The sequence below is a fragment of the Hylobates moloch genome, unplaced genomic scaffold (assembly GCF_009828535.3).
Source record: "Hylobates moloch isolate HMO894 unplaced genomic scaffold, HMol_V3 SCAFFOLD_5, whole genome shotgun sequence".
NCBI classification, from domain to species: Eukaryota; Metazoa; Chordata; class Mammalia; order Primates; family Hylobatidae; genus Hylobates; species Hylobates moloch.
In genome coordinates this window covers 69686856-69714790 of record NW_026652280.1, presented here as the reverse complement: position 1 = coordinate 69714790, position 27935 = coordinate 69686856, and the positions used below count along the sequence as shown (strand labels likewise).

Below are 27935 nucleotides of genomic sequence, written 5' to 3'. Positions count from 1 at the left end.
AAGACAGCTTTGTGGTTCCCGGAAAAGATATACCTGCTAGGGCCGGGCGTGGTGGCCTGTAATCCCAGCACTTTCGGAGGCCAAGGTGGGCAGATCACCTGGGGTCAGGAGTTCAAGACCAGCCTGGCCAACATGGTGAAACCTCGTCTCTACTAAAAATACAAAAATTAGCCAGGCATGGTGATGCATGCCTGAAATCCCAGCTACTCGGGAGGCTGAGGCAGGAGAATCGCTTGAACCTGGGAGGCAGAGGTTGCAGTGAGCCAAGATCGTGCCACTGCATTTCAGCCTGGGCAACAGAGTAAGAGTCTGTCTCAAAAAAAAACAAAGAAAGAAATACCTGCTAGAATTCCTCATTCGTCAAATATATGGAGGAAGCTCTGTGAGCACCTCTGCTTCCCAATTGTGGGGATCCTTCCGTGAGAAAAAAATTCTGGGGAAGATAAAAACCTCTGCTTTATGGAATGTTTCAAATGCATCAGGTTTGCATAGGGAATTACTTACCTATCCCCCATACTGTTCATCCTCTAGCCTGAAACTCAGTAAATGTTTGTGGAATATAGGTATGAACTGGAAGATTGTAGCCCAACTCTTATCAAATAACGAAAGAAAACATGTTATATTTTAGTTCAGATTTTTTTTTTTTTTTGAGACGGAGTTCCGCTGTTGTTGCCCAGGCTGAAGTGCAATGGTGCAATCTTGGCTCACCTCAACCTTCGCCTCCCAGGTTCAAGCAATTCTGCCTCAGCCTCCCGAGTAGCTGGGATTACAGGCATGTGCTATCATGCCTGGCTAATTTTGTATATATTTTTTTTTTAGTAGAGACAGGGTTTCTCCATGTTGGTCAGGCTGGTCTCGAATTCCCGACCTCAGGTGATCCAGCTGCCTTGGCCTCCCAAATTGCTGGGATTACAGGTATGAGCGACCGCGCTCGGCCTAGTTCAGGTATCTTATATCTAATGACTTGGTTTAGTGGTCCCCAGCCTTTTTGGCACCAGGGACTGGTTTCGTGGAAAACTATTTTTCCATGGACCGTGGTGGGGTGGATGATTTCAAGATGATTCCGGTGCATTATGTTTATTGTGCTCTTCTATTACGATTACGTTGTAATATATAATGAAATAATTATACAACTCACCATAATGTAGAATCAGTGGGACCCCTGAGCTTGTTTTCCTGCAACTAGATGGTCCCATCTGGGGGTGATGGGAGGCAGTGACAGATCATCAGGCATTCGATTCTCATAAGAAGCATGCAACCTAGATCCCTCACATGCAAAGTTCACAATAGGGTTCGTGCTCCTATGAGAATCTAATGCCATCGCTGATAACGACAGGAGGTGGAGCTCAAGCGGTAATGCGATTGATGGGGAACAGCTGTAAATACAGATGACGCTTTGCTTGCTGGCTGGCACTCACCTCCTGCTGTGTGGCCTGGTTCACACAGCATGAGAATGTGGCCTAGGGTTTGGGGACCCCGACTTAGTTCATACTCATTGTAAAGTTAGCAATTCTTTTAAAAACATTCCTCTTTGGCCTCCTTTCGACTGTTGACTGTTTGAGTGTTGACTGTTTCACTGTTGAGTGACTTTAGGGTGTTGACTGTTTCAGAAGAAACTGAATGCTATTATGGTACATTATAAAGGTACAAAAGTGATAAGAAGTATTCTGCTTTGTTAAAGGATTTTTCACATTCTGAAGAGATGTTAAGGCCAGGCACAGTGGCTCATGCCTGTAATAACGTGTTGGGAGGCCAAGGTGAAAAGATCCCTTGAGCCCAAGAGTTTGAGGCTATGGTGGACTATGATTGTGCCACTGTACTGCAGCTGAACAACAAAGCAAGACCCTGTCGCTAAAAAAAAAGAAAAAAGGGGCTGGGTGCGGTGGCTCACGCCTGTAATCCCAGCACTTTGGGAGGCCAAGGTGGGTGGATCACCTGAGGTCAGGAGTTCAAGACCAGCCTGACCAATATGGTTTCACCTACTAAAAATAGAAAATATTTTAAATTTTTTACTACTAAAAATACAAAAATTAGCCGGGAGTGGTGGTGCATACCTGTAATCCCAGCTACTCAGGAGGCTGAGGCAGGAGAATCACTTGAAGTGGGGAGGTGGAGGTTGCAGTGAGCTGAGATCGCACCACTACACTCCAGCCTGGGCAACAGAGCAAGACGCTGTCTCAAAAATAAATAGATAAGAAGAAAAGAAAAAAAGGAAAGAAATAAACAGATGTTAAAAATAAATTATTTCTAGTAGGACTCACCAAGTTGTTATATTTGATGTCTTTTTTTTTTGAGGCAGAGCCTTGCTCTGTCGCCCAAAGACTGGAGTGCAGTGGCGCGATCTCGGCTCACTGCAAGCTCCGCCTCCCGGGTTTACGCCATTCTCCTGCCTCAGCCTCCCAAGTAGCTGGGACTACAGGCGCCCACCACTGCACCTGGCTATTTTTTTGTATTTTTAGTAGAGACGGGGTTTCACCGTGTTATCCAGGATGGTCTCGATCTCCTGACCTCATGATCTGCCCACCTCGGCCTCCCAAAATGCTAGGATTACAGGCGTGGCCACCACGCCCGGCCATATTTGATTTCTAATACCATTTTGCTTCCTAACAAAAGACACTAGCTTAAACTAACAAAATCGTTATGTCACCAGGCACGGTGGCTCACACCTGTAATCCCAGCACTTTGGGAGGCCGAGGTGGGCCGATCACCTGAGGTTGGGAGTTCGAGACCAGCCTAACATGGATAAACCCCATCTCTACTAAAAATACAAAATTAGCAGGGTGTGGTGGTGCATGCCTGTAATCCCAGCTACTCGGGAGGCTGAGGCAGGAGAATCGCTTGAACCTGGGAGGCAGAGGTTTCAGTGAGCCGAGATTGCGCCATTGCACTCCAGCCTGGGCAACAGGAGTGAAACTCCATCTCAAAAAAAAAAAAAACTTTATATTTTGGCCGAAAAGTTTAATTGCAGTTATTCCTTGATGAAAAGAAATGGCCAAGATTACCCCTCCATGGACACTAATGGCTAATGACTCCTTACTTTACATGAAGTGTGTGGGTTAGACTAGAATTGAAGGGATTTTAAATTGAAAGGTTCTCAGGGCCGGGCACAGTGGCTCATGCCTGTAATCCCAGCACTTTGAGAGGCCGAGGCAGGCAGATCACCTGAGGTCAGGAGTTTAAGGCCAGCCTGGCCAACACGGTGAAACCCTGTCTCTACTAAAAATGCAAAAATTAGCTGGGTGTGGTGGCGGGCGCCTGTAGTCCCAGCTACTCATTAGGCTGAGGCAGGAGAATCGCTTGAACCCGGGAGGCAGAGGTTGCAGTGAGCTGAGATCACACCACTGTACTCCAACCTGGGTGACAGAGTGAGACTCTATCTCAAAATAAATAAATAAATAAATAGAAAGATTCTCAGGATACATGGTTGCTGAAACCAGTGCTCTCCATTCTGTGGCCATGGCCGTTTTAAATCACTTGTGCCTTAAACTTAATCTAATTGAGACATGATGCTAAGTAAAAGCTGGGTCTAAGGCAGATCAATCACAGCATCAGTTAAGGGTATGAGTGAGTCAGCTGCACACACATGTCCCCGGGAACAGCAATGAAGAAGAAAAATGCTTTTTCCCTCCACCACCATCTACCAATACTCAATGCAAACTAGCCCTGGGAAAAGCTCCTGACTTCTCACAATCTGTTCCCATCATGAACAGAAGGTGCTCCCCGAGGAGGATGAGAGAAGATTTTAATGTGCAACAAAATTAACTGGCCAATTTGTACATTTGGTATTTTTATTTTTTATTTATTTATTTTTCGATTTATTTTATTTTATTTGAGATGGAGTTTCGCTCTTGTTGCCCAGGCTGGAGTACAATGACGCGATCTTGGCTCACTGCAACCTCCACCTCCTGGGTTCAAGCGGTTCTCCTGCCTCAGCCTCCCAAGTAGCTGGGACTACAGGCATGTGCCACCATACCCGGGTAATTTTTGTATTTTTGGTAGAGACAGGGTTTCACCATGTTAGCCAGGCTGGTCTCGATCTCCTGACCTCGTGATCCGCCCACCTCAGCCTCCGAAAGTGCTAGGAGTACAGATGTGAGCCACCGCGCCTGGCCTCGCTATTTTTAACTTATAGATTGTAAGCTTAATGTTCAGGTTAAAACATAAAAATTATGTAAGAACAACTGGCTTCCATATTCCTTCAGAGGTGGGATTTGTACCGTATTACGCCAGATGCAATCCTGTCCTTCTGTCTTCAGGTTTGTAATAGTAAAATCATTTTCCATCCAGAAGCATGTTTTCAGAATAAACTATGTTTCCCAGTAGTCAACCAGACAGCTGTGAGATATGGCAAAATGCTGTGTGCAGGAGAGTACACTTTTCTTGAAAATAAAAAAAAAAAGTAGCATAATAAAGACTGCTAAAAAATAATAGGAACACGGATTGGAAAGGGGAATATATCGTGTGTTTCATAGACCTAACAATATTTCACGTGTTTGGTTCCCTGCCATATTGCTTGAGTTTGTACGTTCGTTTGTAGGAACCCGACCAAAGGAGTAGATGTTCTTCCTACAAAATGCTCTCCAACTAGAGGAGTCAGAGAGAAATGGGCCCAGTTAAGGCAGAGGTAGCTTGCGCCACTCCAGGTGACAGAGTGACACCCTGAAGGAAAGAAATGAAGGAAGGGAGGGAGGGAGGGAGGGAGAAGGAAGGAAGAGAAAAGAGAGAGAGAGAGAGGAGAAAGAGAGAGGGAGGGAGAGGGGGAGAGAGAGACGGAGAGAAGGGGCCCACTCAGCCTTCTCAGTTTTGCTGTGTCAGCTCTATATGGTCTTCACGATATTTGCAAACATCCATTACAAACTGCCAGGAAAACGCCACTTAAATAATACATTTTTTTCTCTTAGTAAGTCTTGTTTCAGGGATTTTTTAAGTTAAGCGGTTCTGAGTGGCCCTCTCTGGTGATCTGACCTGATGAGGGATTATTACCCACTGTTAGATCATAGGCCTTATTTTTCCAGCTTTATAAATGAGGAAATTGAGGCCAGAAAAGAGAGGCATCCTGTACCAGCCTTAGAGGGACAGGTGTGTTGAGATTTCATTTGCAGCTTCTCAAAGTGGTAAGTTGTTCAGTGTAGAGAAGGAGAAGGAGAATCACTGTGTTGCTAAATGAGTGAATGCCAAATTCGACTAACATGGAAGTTAGGTTCCTCATAACAGTATTAACTCACCACATCACCAAGAGGAATAATAAACTATGCATTTAAACTGCAGATGGAGGAATGCAGAATTCTGTTTACGTGCTGCTGTTCTATTTCCTTCTAACTGTTTCTTATTTTTATTTTTAATCTTGATATCATTTTAATATACATATGTGTGTGTGTGTGTGTATATATATATATATATATAGAGAGAGAGAGAGAGAGATTCACTCTGTCAGCCAGGCTGGAGTACAGTGGCATGATTATAGCTCATTGTAGTCTCGAACTCCTGGACACAGAGATCCTCCCACCTCAGGATCCCAAGTAGCTGGGACTACAGGCACATGCTACCATGCCCAGCTAATTTTTATTTTTTATTTTTTGTAGAGACAGGGTCTTGCCATCTTGCCCAGGCTGCTGTTAACATGTTTTGAGGGACAGTGACTTTGGTTTTGTTTTGTTGTTGTTGTTTTTGAGACAAGATCTTGTTCTGTCACCCCGAATGGAGTGCAGTGGCGCGATCGTAGCCCACTGCAACCTCAAACTCCTGGGCCACCTCATCCTCCCAACGTGTTGTGATTACAGGCATCAGCCATCACACCCAGCCCTGGACAGTGACTTTGCAATTTCCCAAGGCTTGAGGAGTCTCAGCGTTTTTAATTCTAGCTGTGTTCCCCAATAAAAAAGGTGATATAGAGGAAAATATGTATACATACGTTTAGTACATAATATGTGTAATAAATTAATATTATATATGTATGTAATGTGTTATATATATATATATACACATATGTAATGTATTCCTCAAAATGGCCACCAAGTGAATATGTATCCAATGCTATTTCCTTTGGCTGCATTCATATATTCCTACATTCAACAGAAATTTATTGGGTATCTGTTTTCCAGAGGTTGAATAGTACCAGGTATAGGTAGTCAACCAAAGGTCACCATGCCACATCTAATAGGAAAGCCTGCTGCTGATCAAACACAAATATATGCAAAAAATGCAAACTGTGATAAGTGAGGAGGAGCCCTTAGTTTGAGGTATAACATTTCAAAATCACCAGAAACATACCGATGAGAATCCAGAAATAGTTTAACACACACGAGAAAATTGTTTTTCCTATCTTTTATTTTCTCTTTTTTTATTTTTTGAGTGACTTCAGACTTAGCAAATGATTGTTTTCCAATGAAGTAAAACTGTCCTGCTTAAATATTTTCATTTTAACCACTTGTATTATTTCAAAGTAAGGAAAGAAAAGAAATCAGCCAGATGTGCCAAACGATAGCATATTTTTCTTCTCCATTTCATGATAAAAATAATTAACTGGTTTGACCCGCAGCTTTCTAGAAATGTCTGCACTTTAATCAAAAATTTCTTTTTTTTCACTAAGACAAAATTTGGCTATGGGACTTGCAAGGTTTCAATGTTAATGTGGTAGTTGCTAAACAATTCCAGTCATTATAAACTGTATGTTCTGTTTTCACATCTGCATTGGGTCCAAAACATTTTCACGTACAATCAGCATGGTTGTAGGACCAAAACCTCCTTTAATAATAATCCCAAAATAATCTTCCTTTTGCTAGATACACAAAAAGAGAAAGCGTACCAAGCTGAAACAGACCCTGAAGGTTGTCAACCTCAATGGAATATAAAGAATGGAAAAATCTTAGAGCCAGGGCAGATGCAGATTCAGATACCACGGTGGTCAGAGATAATTCTTCCGAATCCAACTTGAATGACAAGGTAGATGGAGGTGCCAGTAGTAAATGGGAGTGAGCAGATTTGGGGGAAAGGACTGAGTTCAGTCACTTTGAGGAGTTGCCAATCAGTCTTGGACCACAAAGCACCCAGCACCAAGGAGACAGCTGGGCATATGGGTTTGGAGCTCAGAAGCAAATCTCTCCCTGGAAATGTGAACATGAGAGCAGTTAGCTATGGATCCTATTGAACACCGTGGAAATGGCTGGGGTGTTGGTAAGAGAAAGAAGAGGGCAGGGCTGGGGAACTGTCAGGGAGAGAAGGAGAACAGCCTTCTCTTCAGAATTCTAGTCTGCCCTGGTCTCTCTGGGAAGATGGCTTCTGGAACTCCACCTATCCCTTCTCTCCAGCACAGAAAGTAGAGGTGTCATCATCCAAGGAATGTAGCTTCAGGTGATAGCAACTTCTTTTAGCAACCATACTTTTTCTTTTTTTTTTTTTTTTTTTTTGAAAGGGAGTCTCTCTCTGTCACCCAGGCTGGAGTGCACTGGCGTGATCTCAGCTCACTGCAACCTCCACCTTTCCAGTTCAAGCAATTCTCCTGCCTCAGCCTTCCAAGTGGCTGGGATTACAGGCATGCGCCACCACACCCAGCTAATTTTTGTATTTTTAGTAGAGACGGGCTTTCCCCAGGTTGGCCAGGCTGGTCTTGAACCCCTGGCCTCAAGCGATCCACCCACCTTAGCCCTGCAAACTGCTGGGATTACATTCCTGAGCCACCGTGCCCAGTCAACAACCACACTTTATAAAGTTCATATTAACTTTGCAGTCAATGCAACTCTGTCTTCTCAAAAAAACAGCTGGAAAGTCAACTTTCTTTAGGCTACATGATGATCATTATTTTATTCTTATTAATTCATGTTTATTGGATTCCCTATTGCCTTATTACTGGTCCCAATACATCCATGGAATCCGGTTTCTAACACTTAACCTAATGTGTGGGTTCAGGCAAGTTTCTTAGCTCTCTCTGCTTCCTTTTCATTACCTGTGAACTGGAGACATTTATAGTATCTACTTCATAGGGTTTGCGAAGCTGAAATGAGTTAATTTATGTAAAGTGCCCAGAACAATGTCTGGTGCATAAGTACTTTATTAATGTTAGTTGTCATTATCATCATCATCTATCAGAGTCTCTCACGATTATATTCCAAACCATCTCATTTAGTCAGAACTTGTCATTAAGAAAACTATGGGCTGGGCATGATGGCTCATGCCTGTAATCCCAGCACTTTGGAAGGCCAAGGTGGGCACATCAACTGAGGTCAGGAGTTTGAGGCCAGCCTGGCCAACATGGCGAAACCCCAGCTGTACTGAAAATACAAAAATGAGCTGGTAGTGCTGGTGTGTGCCTGTAATCCCAGCTACTCGGGAGGCTGAGGCAGGAGAATCGCTTGAACCCAGAAGGCGGAGGCTGCAGTAAGCCAAGATCACACCACTGCACTCCAGCCTGAGTGACGAAGCAAGATTTCATCTCAAAAAAAAAAAAAAAAGAAAGAAAGAAAAGAAAAAAGAAAACTATGGAGCATGACATGGAAGCTGGATATGAAACTTGTTTGCAAATTCCAAGAAAAACCAGGACCTAAAAGAAGGGAAGAGTGGAATGGAGGGTGAGCAGAGTAGGGGGCCTAAGCTCTCTATATCCACTTTGAACAGATTTCTTCCCTTTCTTTTTTTTTTTTTTTTTTGGTTGTTTATATTCCATTTCTAGAAAAGTTTCATTTGGAAAAAGAGTTCTACTGCTTTGCGGGGCAAAAAGGAACCATAGCTAAGCTGCTAACTAGAGTAACATCCTATCCCCTCTGAAATACAATTAAATTCAGCAACGCCATCTGGATTTAGTGGCTGCTGTGCGCAGAGCACCTGCTGGGCTCCATGGAGAGGGGAAGGAATCAGTGTTGTCTGCATCCAAGTAGTTCACACTGTAACAGGTGACCTATACACACAGACCCCTTGCCAGGCAATGTGCCCTGTAGTATGGCCACACAGAGGAGGAGTCCTGGGGAGGCTCCATGGTGAAGGTGGGTTTTGAAGGACTGGCAGGGTGTCAATAGGCAGAGATGCATGGACAGTAAATCCAGGCAACAGGAACAGCATAGCCACAGGACCGGGCGTCAGTCACATTCTCCCCGCTGGCCAAATGACACAAATAATGCTCAAATTCCATGCTGCGGTTTGCTTTGACTGGCGGAGGCGGAGGGGCGCGAAAGACAAGGGAGCCAGCATGCTGCACAGCAGGTTTAGCCTCCATGCCCGGGGTTTGGAGCAAGAGAGTGAAAACATCAAAGCTATGTCTTCAGGTCTTGTGGTGTGAAACTGACTGGCAAGCTATCACAGGAAGCTAAGCGAAGTGGCGGACTGCTGGATTAAAATGATCTCTAAACAGAATTCGCTCTCAGGGTTCATTTTCAGCCTACCTCATTAGGGCAGATTCGGTCTTCTTACATTGTTATTGCTGTATCGGAGGAATCTTTCTAAAGAGAAAAGTGACAGCACACATTGCTGCCATTTGAAAGCCAGCATTTTTAAAGGGCGTAATACATAGTGACAGTTTTGATGTATGCCCGTGGGTGTGGGTCCTAATATCTCACCATACTCTGCCTGCATAATTTAAAATGACAGTTTAGCCTGTCAAACTTAAATGTGAGTGAAGTTCCTTGGATATTTATAAAACATCAAAAAGATAGAATGGTGTCAGCAAAAGATGGGTCTTTTTATTACTAAGCCACGGGACGATTTTTGGATAATTGCTGGCAACTCACCTAGAAGCTGAACTTCCAAAGTATAAATTTGGTGGTGCCAGTTTTGAAGGTTATTTTCACCCAATGCAATAAAAAGGTATTACAGAACTCTAGCACAAATTGTAGTCAAAGATGGAGACGCGTCAATGACCCGCTTGTTTTTAATGTATTGTTTTAATGTTTTTGTTTTTAATGTATCCATGGTTTCCAGTTCCCCTGAGAAAGTGGAAATTACCCATGCTAATAAAGCAAGCGTTAGTGCGAAGACCTAGCTGATGTTTGGCTGGTTTTTAGCCCGCTAGCCAGTCACCCTTTATAAAGCCCGCCAAGTTTGGAGCTTGGGTAATTTTACACGCGGGTCTCCACAGATCCTGTCTACTTCGGTAGATTTATTACTAGGAAAGTGCGTGGGGGCACTAATTTTTGTGAATTGACTAATGCGTTAAGAACTTTAAAAACCGGGTAGAACGCAGCGCAGGAAGCGAACGTCCCCCTCCGCAGCGCCGGAGCGTCCGGCCAGAATCCCCCTGCATGCGCGGCCCCTGGCGTCTTACGTCCTACAGGCCCCACCCCGGCGCCGTCCGTCCCGCAGGCCCCGCCTTTGGCGCTGGACTCTGACGTCACCATCTGCGCCGCGCACAGTAGAAACAGGAAGTGGGACCAAAACAAAGGAGCGGCGGCCGGGAGCGGACTTACCTTACCTTCTCTGCCTTCCGCGCACGTCTCAGCCGGGCCGCCGACCCAAAGGAGCCGTCCGACTATGTCTAACATGGAGAAACACCTGTTCAACCTGAAGTTCGCGGCCAAAGAACTGAGTAGGAGTGCCAAAAAATGCGATAAGGAGGAAAAGGCCGAAAAGGCCAAAATTAAAAAGGCCATTCAGAAGGGCAACATGGAAGTTGCGAGGATACACGCCGAAAATGCCATCCGCCAGAAGAACCAGGCGGTGAATTTCTTGAGAATGAGTGCGCGAGTCGATGCAGTGGCTGCCAGGGTCCAGACGGCGGTGACGATGGGCAAGGTGACCAAGTCGATGGCTGGTGTGGTTAAGTCGATGGATGCGACATTGAAGACCATGAATCTGGAGAAGATTTCTGCTTTGATGGACAAATTCGAGCACCAGTTTGAGACTCTGGACGTCCAGACGCAGCAAATGGAAGACACGATGAGCAGCACGACGACGCTCACCACTCCCCAGAACCAAGTGGATATGCTGCTCCAGGAAATGGCAGATGAGGCGGGCCTCGACCTCAACATGGAGCTGCCGCAGGGGCAGACCGGCTCCGTGGGCACGAGCGTGGCTTCGGCGGAGCAGGATGAACTTTCTCAGAGACTGGCCCGCCTTCGGGATCAAGTGTGACGGCAGAACCCGCTCTGAGGTTTCCTGGCCATAGCCATCCTTTGAAATGCTCTCTGTGTGTTAGAGAGATACTATACCCTAGAAACTCTGAACACGCCAGAATGCTGAAATGCCCTTCTACCTTTGGGTTTACAGCCCTCTCCAGATAAATTAAGAAATTCAGTATTTCTCCACTCTTAGCTGGATTCGAAAGTTCTGTATAGCTCGTAATGATGGTATTTTTATAGCAGCCTTTTAACAGAACTAGTTAATTTCGTGTATATGAATCGTTCTCGAAGATCTGGTCAAAACTGTATTCAGTTTTCTGCCCAGAATGATCAGATTGAAGGTGGTTGGTTTTTATTATTATTTAGTGTGATTGATAGTATCTAGAATGGCAGGTGGTGCATAAAAGTTAAAGAGAGGGGAAAGATTACTTATTTTGGTTATACAGTTATAAACACCATGCAGTGTATTCGGTGGACTGTGCTATTTCTGTTTATCCTTTGGGTTTTGGTTTTCGTTTTGTTTTTGCCTTCACAGTGAGACTGCAATTGATTGTTCTCATAACGTTTATTATTAATAAATCTGGTCCTATAATTTATACTGAAATTACCTTAGGATATTTTTGCATAATACTCTCTTACTGCTTACATTCTATAATTTTTCATGTGATAATTGTCTTTGCGTAACTGGGAAAAATGCCGAATAACTTCCTTTATTATCTGGAAAAATTAAATTTGTTCATTTATATTTTCTACTTACTAAATTGAGTTTTTAAAAAGACTTAGAAAGTGTGACATTTGACAGTGTCTTTCAAACGAACTTCTCTAACAAGATTATAGTTATTTTCCTGTTTCAACGCTATTAGACGTCTTATAAATTATGCTAATTAGCACGGCAGTCATGTTACACACTCTTAACATTGCCAAAGAACTGTTGATTCGTTTGAGGAAATCCCTGGGACTGTGTGTGTGTAGGTTTTGTTTTGATTTTAACAACCAAAAATAGAAATAAAATTAGAACTGCATTTTAAGTTCTAATTTGCATTTATTAATTTGTCCAAAAGCAAGAACTCTTTGAAAACCTTGAAAATATAAGTTGGAATGTTTTACTTAGCCATGCAGGTCGTTTATGTATACATCCAGCCAGCTGGAAGTCTGAGAAGTAAAGAGGTAGGACTGGAAGGAAGGAGAAAGCTTGACTCTTTAAGGCTGGAGCCCGGCTGTGCTGCCTGCCGTCTTCTCAGGAATGGCAGTGCGTATTTTCTGGCTGAAAAGTAAAGCATGTAGCCACCACTTTCTCATAGCCTGGAAACATGGAGAAAAGTAACTTGCTTTTGCCTTGGCAAGTATACTAACCTAAGTTAATTCAAGTTTTTTTTAACTTACCCTTTCCTTCACTGGAAGATTTTTCCATAAGAGAATTCCATTGTTTCAGAAAATAATTATAGGGGCCCTTCCAAGTTCTTTGAAGGATTCATAACCAACGATTCACTATTATAACATGTTTCCCAGTGTAAATGAGTAAGGAAAAAAAGTATAACAGGTGCGTGCAAATGAGGAGTGGCCTTCATATTTAAGTTATTTTACATTTGACTGGACGTTGTTCAGAAGTGTGCTTTAAGGGACCCTTGTTGGTTGTCTGCCCAGCATCTCTCAAGAATATCCCTCTTAGAAGGTCGTGTCTCCTGTCCTCCACATGGTTGTGCAGGGCCATGTGTGAAGACAGCATGAGTCTTAACCTCTCTTTTAGTTTATTTTTGAGACAGAGTCTCGCTCTGTTGCCCAGGCTGGAGTGCCGTGGCGCGATCTCGGCTCACCGCAACCTCCGCCTCCCGGGTTCAAGTGATTCTCCTGCCTCAGCCTCCCGAGTAGCTGGGATTACAGGTGCGCACCACCATGCCCAGCTAATTTTTTTGTATTTTTAGTAGAGACAGGGTTTCACTATGTTGGCCAGGCTGGTCTTGAACTCCTGACCTCAGGTGATCCGCCCACGTCAGCCTCCCAAAGTGCTGGGATTATAGGCTTGAGCCACTGCAGCTGGCCTTAACCCCCTTTAGATTGGAAAAAATAATTACAACTTTAAAAATAGGTTAGTGTTGAACCCTTTGGTAAACTGAAGACCCTTTTATAATGCAAATATTCCCAACAAAATTAATATATTTTGTGAGATTAAACAATGCTTGTATATGCTTGAACTTTCTTAAAATATGTTCATGTCATACTATTATGAATGTACATTTTTATGAGTCATAAATATTATTTTCAAAAGCACTACAGGCCCATGACTTATTTCCTCACTTTTGCAGTTGATTAAATACTGAAATGTAAATCACAAGAATTTGTCAATTAAATCATTTTAAACTGCATGTTATTGGATGTGAGTGTGCATCCTGTTTTAAAAAATATTTAAGAAAAAAGAATTGCAGGGCACAGTGGCTCACTCCTGTAATCCCAGCACTTTGGGGGGCTGAGGTGGGCAGATCACCTGAGGTGAGGAGTTTGAGACTAGCCTGACCAACATGGAGAAACCCCGCCTCTACTAAAAATATGAAACTAGCTGGGCGTGGTGGTGCACACCTGTAATCTCAGCTACTCAGGAGGCTGAGGCAGGAGAATTGCTTGAACCTGGGAGGCGGAGGTTGAGGTGAGCCAAGATTGCGCCATTGCACTCTAGCCTGGGCAACGAGAATGAAACTCAGTCTCAAAAAAAGGAAAAAAAAATTCTGAGGTAGATTTTGTTCAGAAAGCATATTTTTCCAAATTCACCCTCAGTCTTACCACTTAAATTTTTGTTTGGTTAGTATGGCTTTTTCTTGCGTATTTCTAGGAGCCCTGGCTTATTTTTGTTGTAGCTGTTTTGAGACGGAGTCTCACTCTGTCGCCCAGGCTGGAGTGCCACCACGATCTTGGCTCACTGCTGCCTCCACCTCCCAGGTTCTAGCGATCCTCCTGCCTCAGCCCCCTGAGTAGCTGGGACTACAGATGCACACCAACACACCTGGCTAATTTTTTTTTTTTTTTTTTTTTTGTTAATAGAGTCGGGGTTTCACCATGTTGGCCAGGCTTGTCTCAGACTCCCGACCCTCAAGTGATCCGCCTGCCTCGGTCTCCCAAAGTGCTGGGATTACAGGCGTGAGCCACCGCGCCTGGCCCCCTGGCTTCTTCACTGTAATTGTTTCTTCATGACTACAAGATTCTCTTTCACATTGAAACTTCCCCACACCAAAGATGGGTATAATTTACAAAAGTATCCAACTGAAACACATCAGGGAACTAGTTAATCTTCCATTTAACTACTAGTTATATTTCTTCCTTTCATTTTTCCGCCTTCAAGTGCACAATTTCTAACGTGGATTTAGGATTGAAAGAAAAAAGGTAGACTGGATTAATACACAAAATGCTTTCCTCTACTTTTAGTTTATTTCAGTTCAGGAACCCAGATGATACTGTGTGTGGTGCTGCTGGAGAATTTTCTTAGTAAAGCTGTTTCTTGCTGAAGGAATGCCAATGTATCTAGATGCCTTTTAAATACAGGCAGACCATGAGGCTTGGACACTGTGTGCCCGCCCTGCTGTCTTTGATTTGGAAAAGACTGCTGGGCCAGGCGCAGTGGCTCATGCCTGTAATCCCAACATTTTGGGAGGCCGAGGCAGGCAGATCACCTGAGGTCGGGAGTTCAAGACCAGCCTGACCAACATGGAAAAACCCTGTCTCTACTAAAAATACAAAATTAGCTGGGCATGGTGGCACATGCCTGTAATCCCAGCTACTTGGGAGGCTGAGGCAGGAGAATTGCTTAAACCCGGGAGGTGAAGGTTGCAGTGAGCCGAGATTGCGCCATTGCACTCCAGCCTGGGCAACAAGAGCGAAACTCCATCTCAAAAAAAAAAAAAAAGACTGCTGAAAATAAGCACCAGTCTGATAAGAGAACCTTATTAACTGAGCATAGTATCAGCATCAGCTGGCCAAGCACACTATAAAGCAGAAGGTAGGGACTTGCTCTGCAAAAACACAACATCCTATTGGCAATTCTGTAGCTAAAGTCCAAAGCTCAAGATCTTTATAGCAAAAAGCTACAAGCCAGTGGACGCTAGGGAAACTGATGAACAGACCCCTGTTTTTGTTTTTGTGTTTAATCAACTGACTGGAATTAGCAAAATGCTATCTGGTTTACCTAGGTTTGTTTTTCTACATTAGATTGCAAATTCCATAGGGAGCCTGGGCCAGGCAGTGTCTGTCATAGTGTCAATCTCTGGGCCTGGTGTGGTGCCTCCCACAGTGGGCTCCTTGCACTGCATAGCGAACGTGTGCCTGGCCTGGGTGCTCACTCCTGATAGTGCCTCGAGCTTTCTGATGACAGCAGACAGGCAGGTAAAGCAGGCACCCTAAGCGCACAGAGTCCCAAGTATGGACACTCAAGAGCTGTGTCCTCTTCCTTCACAGCATTTGTCCACAATGAAATGTTTGTCTCTGTTCTTCAGGGTTTGTACATCCTCTCTCCTTGCTGAGAAATGCCAGGACAAACAATTCAGCAGTGTTTACTCAAAATGACAATACAGGTGGGGCATGATGGCTGACACCTGTAATCCCAACAGTTTGGGAGGCCGAGGTGGGCAGATCACCTGAGGTCAGGAGTTCGAGACCAGCCTGGCCAACATGGTGAAACCCCGTCTCTACTAAAAATGCCAAAAAAATAATTAGCCAGGCATGGTGGTGCACACCTGTAATCCCAGCTACTTCGAGCGGCTGAGACAGGAGAATCCCTTGAACCCAGGAGGCGGAAGTTGCTGTGAGCCATGATTGTGCCACTGCACTCCAGCCTGGGTGACAGAGTGAGACTGTCTCAAAAAAAAAAAAAGAATTTTTTTAATTTAAAAACATTTTAAATGACAATCCAGGGAAAGATTTAGTCCAAAACATGCAGGCCATGTGGGGCTTCTTTCTAGAGATGAGAACATGCTTCTGCCCTTAAATGATATTCAGTACGGATAGGTAGATAAAACATACAAAGAAAAAGAAAAATGGACAAGGCGTACCCAGATGTTAAAAAAAAAAAAATCAAGAACACTTAAGATCAGGACTGTTTACACACTTTATATTATTTTATACCTCAACCTTTAAAAAGGATTAAATCACAGTATAAGGCAGCATGCCATGCTCACCAAATTGTGAAACAGTAAGTGCCGGAAGAAAGGGATGTTGTGCTGTGTCATGGCAGTTAGAAGTGGCTTCCCAGAGCCAGCAGGGTTTAATCTCAGGTTTCAAAGGGGGAAAAAAAGCAGGAATGACACGGGATCTGAGAGGCCAAAAACTACAAGGAGTTTTGACTAGTAGAGGGTTCATGTGATGTTAAAAGAGACTGAAGGGCAGACTGAACAGATCGCAAAGGGCTGGAGGCCAGATTAAAAGTGTGGACTTTACCCTGTGGAAAGGAGGAAGCGCAGGAGTCATGAGAAATGATGGTTCAGGCAGAGATTAGAGCATAAAGCGGGGAAAGCCAAGAGGAACACGCTGTTGGATGATGAGTCACCATGAATCGCTGATCACCTGGGACATGGTTCAGCTGCACATGCTGACACAGTGGGTGTGCCAGTGACGCCGATATGCTGCGAGTCTGGGAACCCCTTTTAAGGAGCAGGGATCTTAACTCTGGCTGTGCATTACAACTGCCTGGTACTTTGTCACCATATGAGTAATGTTTTTCTCCACCAGTACGAACTCCTGGGCTCCAGTGATCCTGCTGCCTCAGCCTCCTGAGTATCTGGGATCCATCTATATTTTTATATCTTGTAGATAAATATCATGAATCAAATTTCATTAACACTGGGAAAAGTTTTTTACTTGCCTTGACAGATTTCCAATTGCTATATGTTTTCACACACAAAAAATTTTAAATACATGGAAATTTAGTTGGTACTTTTTTTCTCAGATCCAGTAGTTTAATTACAAAGGCATTTAACAGAATAGTTTTCATCTTTTCATGACTCTCCTTGTTCCTCTTCATGATCAATTCCATGGGCATAAGAATTCTTTGACGCCAACAACAGATGGGATATAAACAGTGCATTGTTATTTTTGCTAATATCAAACAGAAGGGGGATCTAAATGAAAATGAAAACATTTCTGCAAACATGAGTGTCCTCAGCTGTCACAGGAAATAATAAAAAAAAGAAAGTACATTTCTTTTTAACTACTTCCTTATAGTGTCTACAATGCAAGTGATTTTTTACAATGCTAATGTGGTACAGTTTTGCAACTCTGCATCTAATGTTGGAGTGAATAGTCTGCAAGGGATTTTTAGATCTGCTTAATTCTTCTGGTCAGCATGCAGTGGCATATTTAAGGAGGCAATGTTATAACCCTTTAAAATGTAATCATATGCAAAATTCTATGTATGATTTGGGAGACCTCGTTAAAATTCTCTCTACATGTGTAATCACAGAAGCCCCAGTTTGAAAAAGTACTTCTGCAACATGCTTGGAACTATGCCAGTTGAAACAAGGATCAACGCAGAAGGCTGGCAGAAATCTACCACTCTATTATTTATTCCTTAGAAAGTCTTTCAAAGAATTGGGGGCATATTCACATTTTGGGGTGAATTTTCACATTTTATTTTCATTGCACAAACTTGAAATGCATGAACTCAGGATACCATTCAGCATCAGTAACAAATCAGAAGCAGCTCTTGGAAATGTTCAATGAGACCTCCCACGTCTCACTTAGATGTCTGAGAATCAGAGCTGGAAGGACTCTGAATATCCATTTTGGAGGTTGTCAACAGGGGAAGACCCACCAGCCTCATCGCTGTCAGCATCTCAAAATCACTGGTCTTTCATAGTGCACAGGAAGATGCACTCACACATCCTCTCATCACATCTCTCTAGCACTCCAGAGGCATTTTTTGGTTAACCATACTTCATTCTTTCTACTTAGACTAGTTATTATCATCTGAATACATTCACCCACCTACGTCCAACCTATGTGCATCCCATTTTAAATAGGTTACTTCCTAAACTCTAACTATAGCCACAGGCTTCATATTTAATTTTCAGTTCCTTCCAGCTCTTTTCATCAGAGCGAATTCATTTCTGTATCCCTTGCTCTGGACCCTGTCAAAAGTCGCGACCATTTCTGAATACAACTGTTGTAGCTCACATGGCCTGTGACGGAAGCAGCCTTCTCACCCAGAAACCCGTCTGACTGTCCAGCTCCAGTTCAGAGCTCCCGTCCCACCCCGGCAGAAACTTCTCCTACCTTCTCATGGATTCCAAGGTCTTTTTGCTTCTTTGTTGCTGGATGGTCAGGAACTCAGTGTGTCCTTCCGCCACGCTCATCACCCCACCACATTCCAGGCCAGCAACCACCATGCCAATACTGCGTTGTACTTTCTAAACCAAGCCTCAGGCAATGGCAGGGAATTCCTGCCTCCAGGCTCCCAAGTGTCTCCAGCTCCCAGAGGGTCCCTTCCCTTTGTTCCTTCCCCTCTGGAGCCAGCTCCACACCCTTGGCCAACTCACCAACCTTCTGGTGCGCAGTAGCACCTCCCAGAGCTTGCAGCACCTATTCCAAAGACACCACTGGCTGATCAGGGTCCCTTGGGCCTCTCAATAGCCCTGTCACCTGGGCCATATCTCTGTGGAGCCAGGAGCAGTTGACATTCTTTTTTTTTTTTTTTTGAGACACAGTCTCACTCTATCACCCAGGCTGGAGTGCAGTGGCGTGATCTCGGCTCACTACAACCTCTGCCTCCTGGGTTCAAGCGATTCTCCTGCCTCAGCCTCTCAAGTAGCTGGGATTACAGGCACGTGTGCCACCACACCCGGCTAATTTTTGTATTTTTCGTAGAGACGGGGTTTCACAGTGTTGGCCAGGTTGGTCTCGAACTCCTGACCTCAGGCGATCCACCCACCTCCACCTCCCAAAGTGCTGGGATTAAAGGCGTGGGCCACTGCACCTGGCTGACATTCTTTAATGACTGCACACCAGACAATGCAGTCACAGACACCACTCCCATAGCCTGTTTCCCTTGGCTTCCAGGGAAATGACTCATTCATGACAGTTGAGGTCACACTTGCCCCCACTGCTTCCTATCCCTATGAAAGGCCATCCCAAACACCAGCAGATCCACTCCTGCCCCTTTGTGTATTCTGCTTCTCGGTTACTTGCCCTGGGGGTGCCAAACCCAAGTTCATGGGTGAAGGCTGCCAAAATGTCATCCCATGGCCATGCCTCAGTTTTGGCCACTAGGGACTGTCTCTAGCTTTCCAAAAGGAAGGAGTTAAGATGTCCAAGGAAATTATGTAGTCTTACTGTCTTTGGCCAAGTGGTTCCTAAAATGGACCCCTTTTGACCTCTGTAGGGAAGGAAAAAGAACTTCCCTCTTTCCCATTAGGTTCTGTAGCTGAGTGAACTAACAAAGACAGATTAACAGGAGGAAAGCATACACATTTTGTTTAATATTTTTACATGCACACGGGAACTTTCATAAGAAAAATGAAGACCCAAAGAAGCCGTTAGGACTGAGAGCTAATATACCCTTTTAACAAAAGATGATAAATTTATGGAGAAGTGACAAAGGAGAAAGTTTCGTTTCTAGGGTCAGTCTTTGTGGGGCAGTGACTAATGAAAGACAGGGGTTATTTTGGTGGGTTTCTACAGATCAGTTTTGGGGTGGACTCCCAGCCCCTGGTGATAAGAACATTCTCCTCTTCCTGGTACAGAGCGGGCACGTTTCTTAGGGAAGATTTCATGACCTGCTTTTTGGGACAGAGCGGGAGGTCAGCCAGCCAGCCTTGCATCTGAGGCTTCTCAAGTGCCTTCAGCTGCAATTAGTCAACATGCCGAAGGGCTCGTTTTGGGGTGGCGTTTTGTATTCTGAACCCTTTCGTCTCCCTTTTGCCCACACTGAGGTTCACAGGCGCCTGCAGAGGAGCTGGTGCGGGAGGATGGGGAGATGGGGAGGCAACATCCCCTCATCTGCGTGAAATGCTCATGGGAACATGTCTGCTGCCTCTACCTACCCAGGGACAGAACCAGCCAACTGGCATGGCAGGCAAGGAGCCAGCGCAGCCTCCAGGCAGTCCATCCTCTCTCCTCAGTACTGGGGCCTCCCGTCAATGCCAGCGCCAACAGAGAGCTTGGGCCTCCCTGACCCCTCCCTCCTGCTGGCTCTCCTTCTTCCTTCTAGAGCCTCTGCTGCCCCTCTGTCTCCAGAATTGTCTCCTGCTCGCCAATTAACCCATTCCCAGTGCTTGTTGGTCCCCGAGGGGCTCAGCCTCTCAGCCCTCAATGGCCACCTGTCCCAGCCGCAGAAGGAGAAGGGGACAGAGGACACTGGTTCATTCCACCATATTTACTGGAGTGAGGCCTGCACTAGGTGCTAGGGACTCCCAGGTGGTCAAGACAGAGACCTGCCCTGAGGGCCTAACATGGTGGTGGAGAAGATAAATAACAACAGATCAACCAAGACTCAGTGGGAAACGTGCAGCCTGGATAGATGCCTTGGTAAAGCCAGGCTGGCAGAGAGAGGGCAGGGGAGGCCTGTGCAGGGGCTGTAGTCACTCAGGAGAGGGAGTTCAGTGGCTTCCCAGCAGAAGAGCTGGAGAAATGGCCCAGAAGGGTCATCACCTGAGAGCAGCGCACAGCCTTCCTAGGCTCCCGTCCTGCCTTGTGTGGGACACAGCGAGCGCCAGGCAGACCTGACACCAACAGGTGTCGCCAGGTTTGCCAGCACACACACATATGCACACTCACATTCTCGCTCTCGCACACTTTCCGCACATACTCTCACACCCTTACACACACTTTTACGCATTTACTCTTGCACACCACCTACTTGCTGTCCACACTCAGTCGCTCTTACACGTATTCACACAGTCATACACACACACACACAAACAACATCTGGATTTGATTACGAAACTAAAGGGACATCTGTCACCTTCCATGTTTTGTTTACATTGCAACACATTCTTGTACTCGCTTAGCCTTGGAAGGGAGGCTCCGTGCTCTATCCCAGTTTCTGAGTAGCCCCCACCCCTAGCTCTATGGCAGTGGAGAAGAGAGGGTAGGGGAGGCAACATTGAAAAAAAAAAAAGCAGTTCTCCGTCCCTGGGTCAAGAATGTTGCATTATCTAGACAGATACAAATTCAGGAAACAAAGTAATAACTCACTTCAGCTTCTTGGCCTGCCCCATCCTTGCTGTACTTGGGTGATGTCCCATTAATTTCCCCCCAACCCCAGGGGAAAGTGGACAGAGAACAGGCCTCAACCCTTGCTGGCTTTCTTTGCAGCTTCCTGGAAAGAATCGACAGCGTCAGCTTGGTTGACTACACACCCACAGACCAGGTATGTGGAATTAGGGTCCCCCACCACACACCAGAAACTTTGAGATTCATTTCCAATATGATTTAATGATTATTTCAGAATGAATTAAGGAAAAATCCTTAAGATACCTACTTTGTGCAAATTGTTTGTACTGCCCTGTGTGTGTGCGTGGATTGGTCATCAAACCTTGTGCCTTGCTCGCCTGACTCTAGCACTTAGTGGTTATCAAAATTGCCAGCATGCAAATGAGTTTATCTGCAGATAAGGAATATGCCGTTCCTTTTCCTCCTGGAGCTGTCCTCAGGAAAGCGAAGTCTTTACTTCCTGGCTTCATAAACTACGCCCATTCTGTTTGTGGCCCCGGGCCTGGGGGGTCCCATATCACAGCGAACTTTCCAGGTGTGACCCAGAGCATCCCCTTTGGGTTGAGTCAAAAAAAAGCACTCCACCATTTTTTTTTTTTTTTTTCGAAATGGAGTCTTGCTGTGTCGCCCAGACTGGAGTGCTATGGTGCAATCTCTGCTCACTGCAACCTCCGCCTCCCAAGTTCAAGCGATTCTCCTGCCTCAGCCTCCCAAGTAGCTGGGATTACAGGTGCCTGCCACCTCGCCCAGCTAATTTTTGTATTTTTAGTGGAGACAGGGTTTTGCCATGGTGGCCAGACTGGTCTCAAACTCCTGACCTCAAGTGATCCACCTGCCTTGGCCTCCCAAAGTGCTGGGATTACAGGAGTGAGCCACCGCGCCCGGCCCACTCCACCAAATTTTAAATAGCAGAGAGGGAATCTTTGTGCCCTTTCGACCCTCGGGCAGCTGCAGAGCCCCCGGATTGCTCAATTCAGGAGCCTTCAGGTGCTTCTAGAGCCAGTGAACCCCAAGGAAGTTAGAGGGATCTCTGTGTTCAAACCACACTCTCCAAACTTCCCCCAGAGTCTGCATTCCCTGCAAGGCCTTGGCCGTGGGCCCCCAAGGTGGGAGGTCTGAGGCCTGAGCTTCTCTCTCTCCCATGAAGTTTATCCTCTCTAAGGCTGATCCTGAGAGTTTGAAATTATCTGACAGAGCAATGGAGGCTTCCTCGTCTTGAGTCAGTCCCTCAACTAACTTCCCTGTCCTAAACAGTTCTCATTATACTAAAATGGGAGGACCACCTCCCATGTTCCAGAATTATTATAGAATGGCTGCTTCCTTAAAATCACATGGATTTGGTGGTCAGAAAAACAAAAAAAAAACCCTGACATCTGCCAAATGTGCCAGGGATGCCAGCTTTGTGAGGCTGCCTGGCTTTCTCGTCTCCTTGGGGTACCACATCTTTTATCTTGGAGGAAACAGAAATGTGCAGGGAAGAGAGAATAAATGAAATCAACTAGCATCCAGTTCATAAGGCTGAAGACTTATGAGTGCAGAGTTACACTTCCTTTGGTTTCTCACCCAAGCCACCGTGAGTTTCACCCAAGCCAACAGAGCACCGGCAGGGATGTCCCTCTGGAATGCTGATGCCCTGACTGTGGTTGTCAGGTATATATTAGTAAGATTCTTGCAGACATGATTTTAAGTCTTAAAACAAAAGCACATTTATCAGGTCTCTGGGGACCAAACCAACACATTAACTGTGGCTTTCTCTGGAGGATAAAACAGAGAACATTCGTCTGAGTTCTTTTTTTTTTTTTTGAGACGGAGTCTCGCTCGTTACCCAGGCTGGAATGCAATGGTGCGATCTCAGCTCCCTGCAACCTCTGCCTCCTGGGTTCAAGCAATTCTCCTGCCTCAGCTTCCCAAGTAGCTGGGATTACAGCTGCCTGTGACCACACCTGGCTAATTTTTTTTTTTGTATTTTTAGTAGAGATAGGGTTTCACCATGTTGGCCAGGCTGGTCTCAACTCCTGACCTCAGGTGATCTGCCCACCTCAGCCTCCCAAAGTGTTGGGATTACAGGCGTGAGTCACCATGCTCGGCCAATGTTGGTTCTTAATTATTGTTGTTTCCTTTACAGTGGAACAAATTATTTGAAAAATATTGATGATGTGTAGTTATACCCAGGCTTTACTTTGAAGAAGAACAGTAATGTAACTCAGCTTGCTTCCCTCTTCTTGTTCCAGGACCTCCTCAGATGCAGAGTTCTGACATCTGGGATTTTTGAGACACGATTCCAGGTGGACAAAGTAAACTTCCAGTGAGTATGTTGTTAAGAGCTGCGTGGCCCAGGGCCACATGATGTCCCAGAGCCAAAGGGCTGTGAGGTTTAAGGGGGCTTCATTTCTGAATGTGCATGGCTGCCCTTTCAGGTAAGGGAAGCTGGGGTGAAATTTGAACTCTAGCAAGAGTTGAAGTGTTGATTTTACTGCCTACTTGAAAGTAGAAATGAGGACACCTGAAAGGAAGGCAGCGTTTGCATCTGAGTTGTAGATTTGATTGGCTCTTTTTTTTAGATCAGGAGACTCATGAAATTTTGATCTTTCAGATGCATAGTCACAGTTTGAGAACCGGAATGAGCAGTTTATGTGTGTCTCCAGCCCATCTCTTGGGTTGCCCAACTGCAAACTCGGCCAAATGAGCTTACTTTCTTCATTTTTCTCCCTCATGATAAGACGTTAATTCTCCCGCCACAAAGCTCTTTTCCATCCTCATAGCTATCACCCTAGTCCTGCTCCATCACTTCCCCTGCCCCTAGACTCTCTCGGCAGAGCCCTGGCTGGTCTCCTGTCCCCTGGCTTACCCATTTCAGTCACCCTTCTCAGTGCCACGAAATGAATCTTCCCACAGCACGTCCTGGATCATGCTGTTCCTCTGCTGAGAAAGGTTCGGGGCTCACTACTGCCTGTGCACCCTATGACCCAAGCCCTCTACCTGTGACCAGCCCCGTCCCCAGGTCTGCTTTGTCACCTGCCACCAGCCACCTGCCTCACCAGGCTGGGCTGTTGTCAGGACCCTTCCAGTTCTCCCAGCTTTTCCTGCTGCAGTGCTTCTGTTCATCTTGTCCTCTGAGCCTCATATGCCACCTGTGCTAAGCAAACCCCACAGATCTATCAAAGCTTCCTTCAGGCCAGGCATAGTGGTTCACGCCTGTAATCTCAGCACTTTGGGAGGCAAAAGCAGTAGGATTGCTTGAGACCACGTGTTCAAGACCAGCCTAGGCAACATAGCAAGACCCTGTCTCTACCCAAAAAAAAAAAAAATTAGCCAAGCTTGATGGCATACACCTGTGGTCCTAGCTACTCAGGAGGCTGAGGTGGATCTCTTAAGCCCAGGAATTCAAGGCTGCAGTGGGTCATGATTAGGCCATTTCACTCCAGCCTGGGTGACAGAGTAAGACCCTGTCTCTAAAAAAAAAAAAAAAGCATCCAAGCATCCCTCAAATCTCAGCCCATGGTGACCCCTTAGAATTCCCATTGCATCTACTATGCAGCCATTGATGGTATACTGCCCTTTACCTTGCCCCGTCACCCTCAGCATGTCTGACTTGACTCTAAGGGACCTCAAGGGTGAGGTCCCTTAAAGCAAGAGTCTCATGATCTTCAGTGTGTTCTGAGACTCCTGCAGTTCCCAGCGCTCTCGCCAGTGCACAGGTGACAGGCACCCACTTCCAGATTTCCCAAGAACCCTTCACATGACCACTGTCAGGCTGGATAAAAGCCAGCTACGTCTCTCTGCTGTGAGGCGCACAGTGCAGTATGGAGTTGGCATGACTTGTGGTTTTGCCCACATCATAACCAAGTCCCTGGCATAGTGGAATTACTAACAATGAAGCTGTATCTCACATTTGTGATTTTGTTTGAAAGGATTCTGCTCATCAGCTCATCCATTTTCATCAAGTACCTCAGCGTGCCCCACGTGTGCTAATGCAAAGCGTATGGATTAAATTCTAATAGGATCAGCAACATACCTGCCCAGGACAAAAAAATCTAGCCTGTGTGGTCCTAAGTCACATGCACTGTGTTTAGGGAGGGGAGAAATCTCAGAGCCAGGGAAGCCTGAGAAGGTTGGAAAGATCCAGCAGAATCTGGGTAGGTAGAGAAACTCTCCCAGGGAGAACTGGCTTAGGCCACAGGGTGTGCTGAGCAGGGGCTGTGAGAAGAGGGGCCTGGGCCTGGCCTGATGAAGTGCAGGGTGCCCCTGAGAAACTGAGAGAACTGGCTGAGGTCGCCTTGGCTGGGCAAGACCAGGAAGCAGCTCGGGCTGGGCAGAGAAGCCTGCACTGAATCCAGGCGTGATCAAGACCCAGTGCAGGTCACCAGGCGGAGGTGGCTAGAGATAAGATGCATGTAGTATAGACAGATCAGCAAGGAGCCTTTCTCGATTCTCCAGGAGAGGGAAGACACAGTGTCCTGAGAGCTGGAACAAATAATAGGAAGGATCTGCCCTGGGCAGTGACTTAGCTTGTACTCAGAGAGGCCTGAGTGTCTGAGCAAGTGACCTCTAGCATTACTGAGCTAGTAACCACTGCATTTATTAAGGACCTGCTGTGGGACCTCAGACACTGCCGGCTGCTGTCTGCTTGATCTCTCACCCCTGTAGCCCCACTGTGGGGTGACAGGAGGGACTGCGGCTGAGAGAGGTGGAGCCACTTGTAGTCCAGGATCACACAGGGAGTGATGGTGCAGGCCAGTGACCCGAGCTTGACTCGAGATGCATGTGTGAACGCTGGAACCTGCTGATAGCAAAAGAGGAAAGCAAGCACGTGTGCCATTGTCCCCTGCTTCCCCCAAATAATTGTGTTCCTCTTGCTCTTCCACAGCATGTTTGATGTTGGTGGCCAGAGGGATGAGAGGAGAAAATGGATCCAGTGCTTTAACGGTGATTTTTTTTATGCTCTCTCAAGAAAATGGGAGTGAATTCTAACACTCAGCACTGCTGTGCTTAACTATTTTTGAATTAGATAATCTCTAGTATGTAAAGTATAGCATTTATAGATTATGATGCTCCTTCCTTAGATACTAATCTCATTAAAAAAAGCATTTAAGGGCCTAGCATGGTGGCTCATGCCCGTAATCCCAGCACCTTGGGAGGCCAAGGAGGGCGGATAACCTGAAGTCAGGAGTTCGAGACCAGCCTGGCCAACATGGCGAAACTGGGGCTCTATTAAAAATACAAAAATTAGGCCTGGTGCGGTGGCTCACGCCTTTAATCCCAGCACTTTGGGAGGCCGAGGCAGGCGGATCACGAGGTCAGGAGATCGAGACCATCTTGGCTAACACAGTGAAACCTCGTCTCTACTAAAACTACAAAAAATTAGCCAGGTGCAGTGGTGGGCGCCTGTAGTCCCAGCTACTCGGGAGGCCGAGGCAGGAGAATGGCGTGAACCCGGGAGGCGGAGCTTGCAGTGAGCTGAGATCACACCACTGCAGCAGTCCGGTGTGGGCGAAAGAGCGAGACTGCCAAAAAAAAAAAAAAAACAAATACAAAAATTAGCCAGGTGTGGTGGCTCATGCCTGTAGTCCCAGCACTTTTGGAGGCCGGGGCGGGTGGATCACCTGAGGTCAGGAGTTCAAGACCAGCCTGACCAACATGGTGAAACCCCGTCTCTACTAAAAATATGAAAATTAGCCGGGTGTTATGGCACATGCCTGTAATCCCAGCTATTCGGGAGGCTGAGGCAGGAGAATCACCTGAACCTGTGAGGCGGAGGTTGCAGTGAGCCAAGATTGCGCCATTGCACTCCAGCCTGGGCAACAAGAGTGAAACTCTGTCTCGGAAAAAAATACAAAAATACAAAAATTAGCCAGGCGCGGTGATACATGCCTGTAATCCTAGCTACTAGGGAGGCTGAGGCAGGAGAATCACTTGAACCTGGGAGGCAGAAGTTGCAGTGAGCCAAGATCATGCCATTGCACTCCAGCCTGGGAGACAAGAGTGAAACTCCATCTCAAAAAAAAAAAAAAGCATTTAAGCATCCCAAATTTACATGTGTTGTTTGGGGTGGGCTCTTCATCAAGTGCGTTACTGAAGCAACCAGTGGTGTGCGCGGCGCACTTGTAGGCTGTTCTGTGACTGAGTAGTCCTATCACTGAATGAATGTTTTTGTGGAACTGAGTAGCTGCTGGGTGTGTACTTTCTTGTAACTCCACAGCGAGGGTGTCTAACTGAGGTGCTTTCCTTTTTCTCCCCACCAAGATGTCACGGCTATCATTTACGTCGCAGCCTGCAGTAGCTACAATATGGTGATTCGAGAAGATAACAACACCAACAGGCTGAGAGAGTCCCTCGATCTTTTTGAAAGCATCTGGAACAACAGGTGACAAAAATAGCACATTCAGTCTCACCATTGGATTGCAAATTTTCTTTTGTTAAAAATAGCTCGGGCCAGGCGTTGTGGCTCACACCTGTAATCTCAACACTGGGAGGCCAAGGCAGATGTGTCACTTGAGCTCAGCAGTTGGAGACTAGCCTGGGCAACGTGGAGAAACCCTGTCTCTACAAAAAATACAAAAATTAGCCAGGCGTGGTGGTGCACACCTGCCCAGTGACTCAGGAGCTTGAGGTAGGAGGATCGCTTGAGCCCAGGAGGTGAGGGTTGCAATGAGCTGAGATCACACTTCTGCACTCCTGCCTGGGCAACAGAGCAAGACCTTGTCT

General features: G+C 45.8%; 2 protein-coding genes across 4 annotated transcripts in view; both read left to right on the top strand.

Annotated features, from left to right (window-relative positions):
* Positions 1 to 27935, top strand: part of GNAL (G protein subunit alpha L) — a 195084-nt gene that overhangs the window by 152176 nt on the left and 14973 nt on the right. For all 3 annotated transcript variants that reach the window (XM_032152827.2, XM_058438660.1, XM_032152830.3), the window contains 4 exons: positions 21333 to 21387; positions 23462 to 23535; positions 26098 to 26156; positions 27474 to 27594. In XM_032152827.2, coding sequence (XP_032008718.1) covers positions 21333 to 21387; positions 23462 to 23535; positions 26098 to 26156; positions 27474 to 27594 — 309 coding nt within the window. The remainder of the gene's footprint in view (positions 1 to 21332; positions 21388 to 23461; positions 23536 to 26097; positions 26157 to 27473; positions 27595 to 27935) is intronic.
* On the top strand, positions 10328 to 13310 carry CHMP1B (charged multivesicular body protein 1B). The gene has a single exon (XM_032152838.2). It carries the CDS (start codon positions 10456 to 10458, stop codon positions 11053 to 11055), a length of 600 nt encoding a protein of 199 aa, XP_032008729.1. The 5' UTR covers positions 10328 to 10455; the 3' UTR covers positions 11056 to 13310.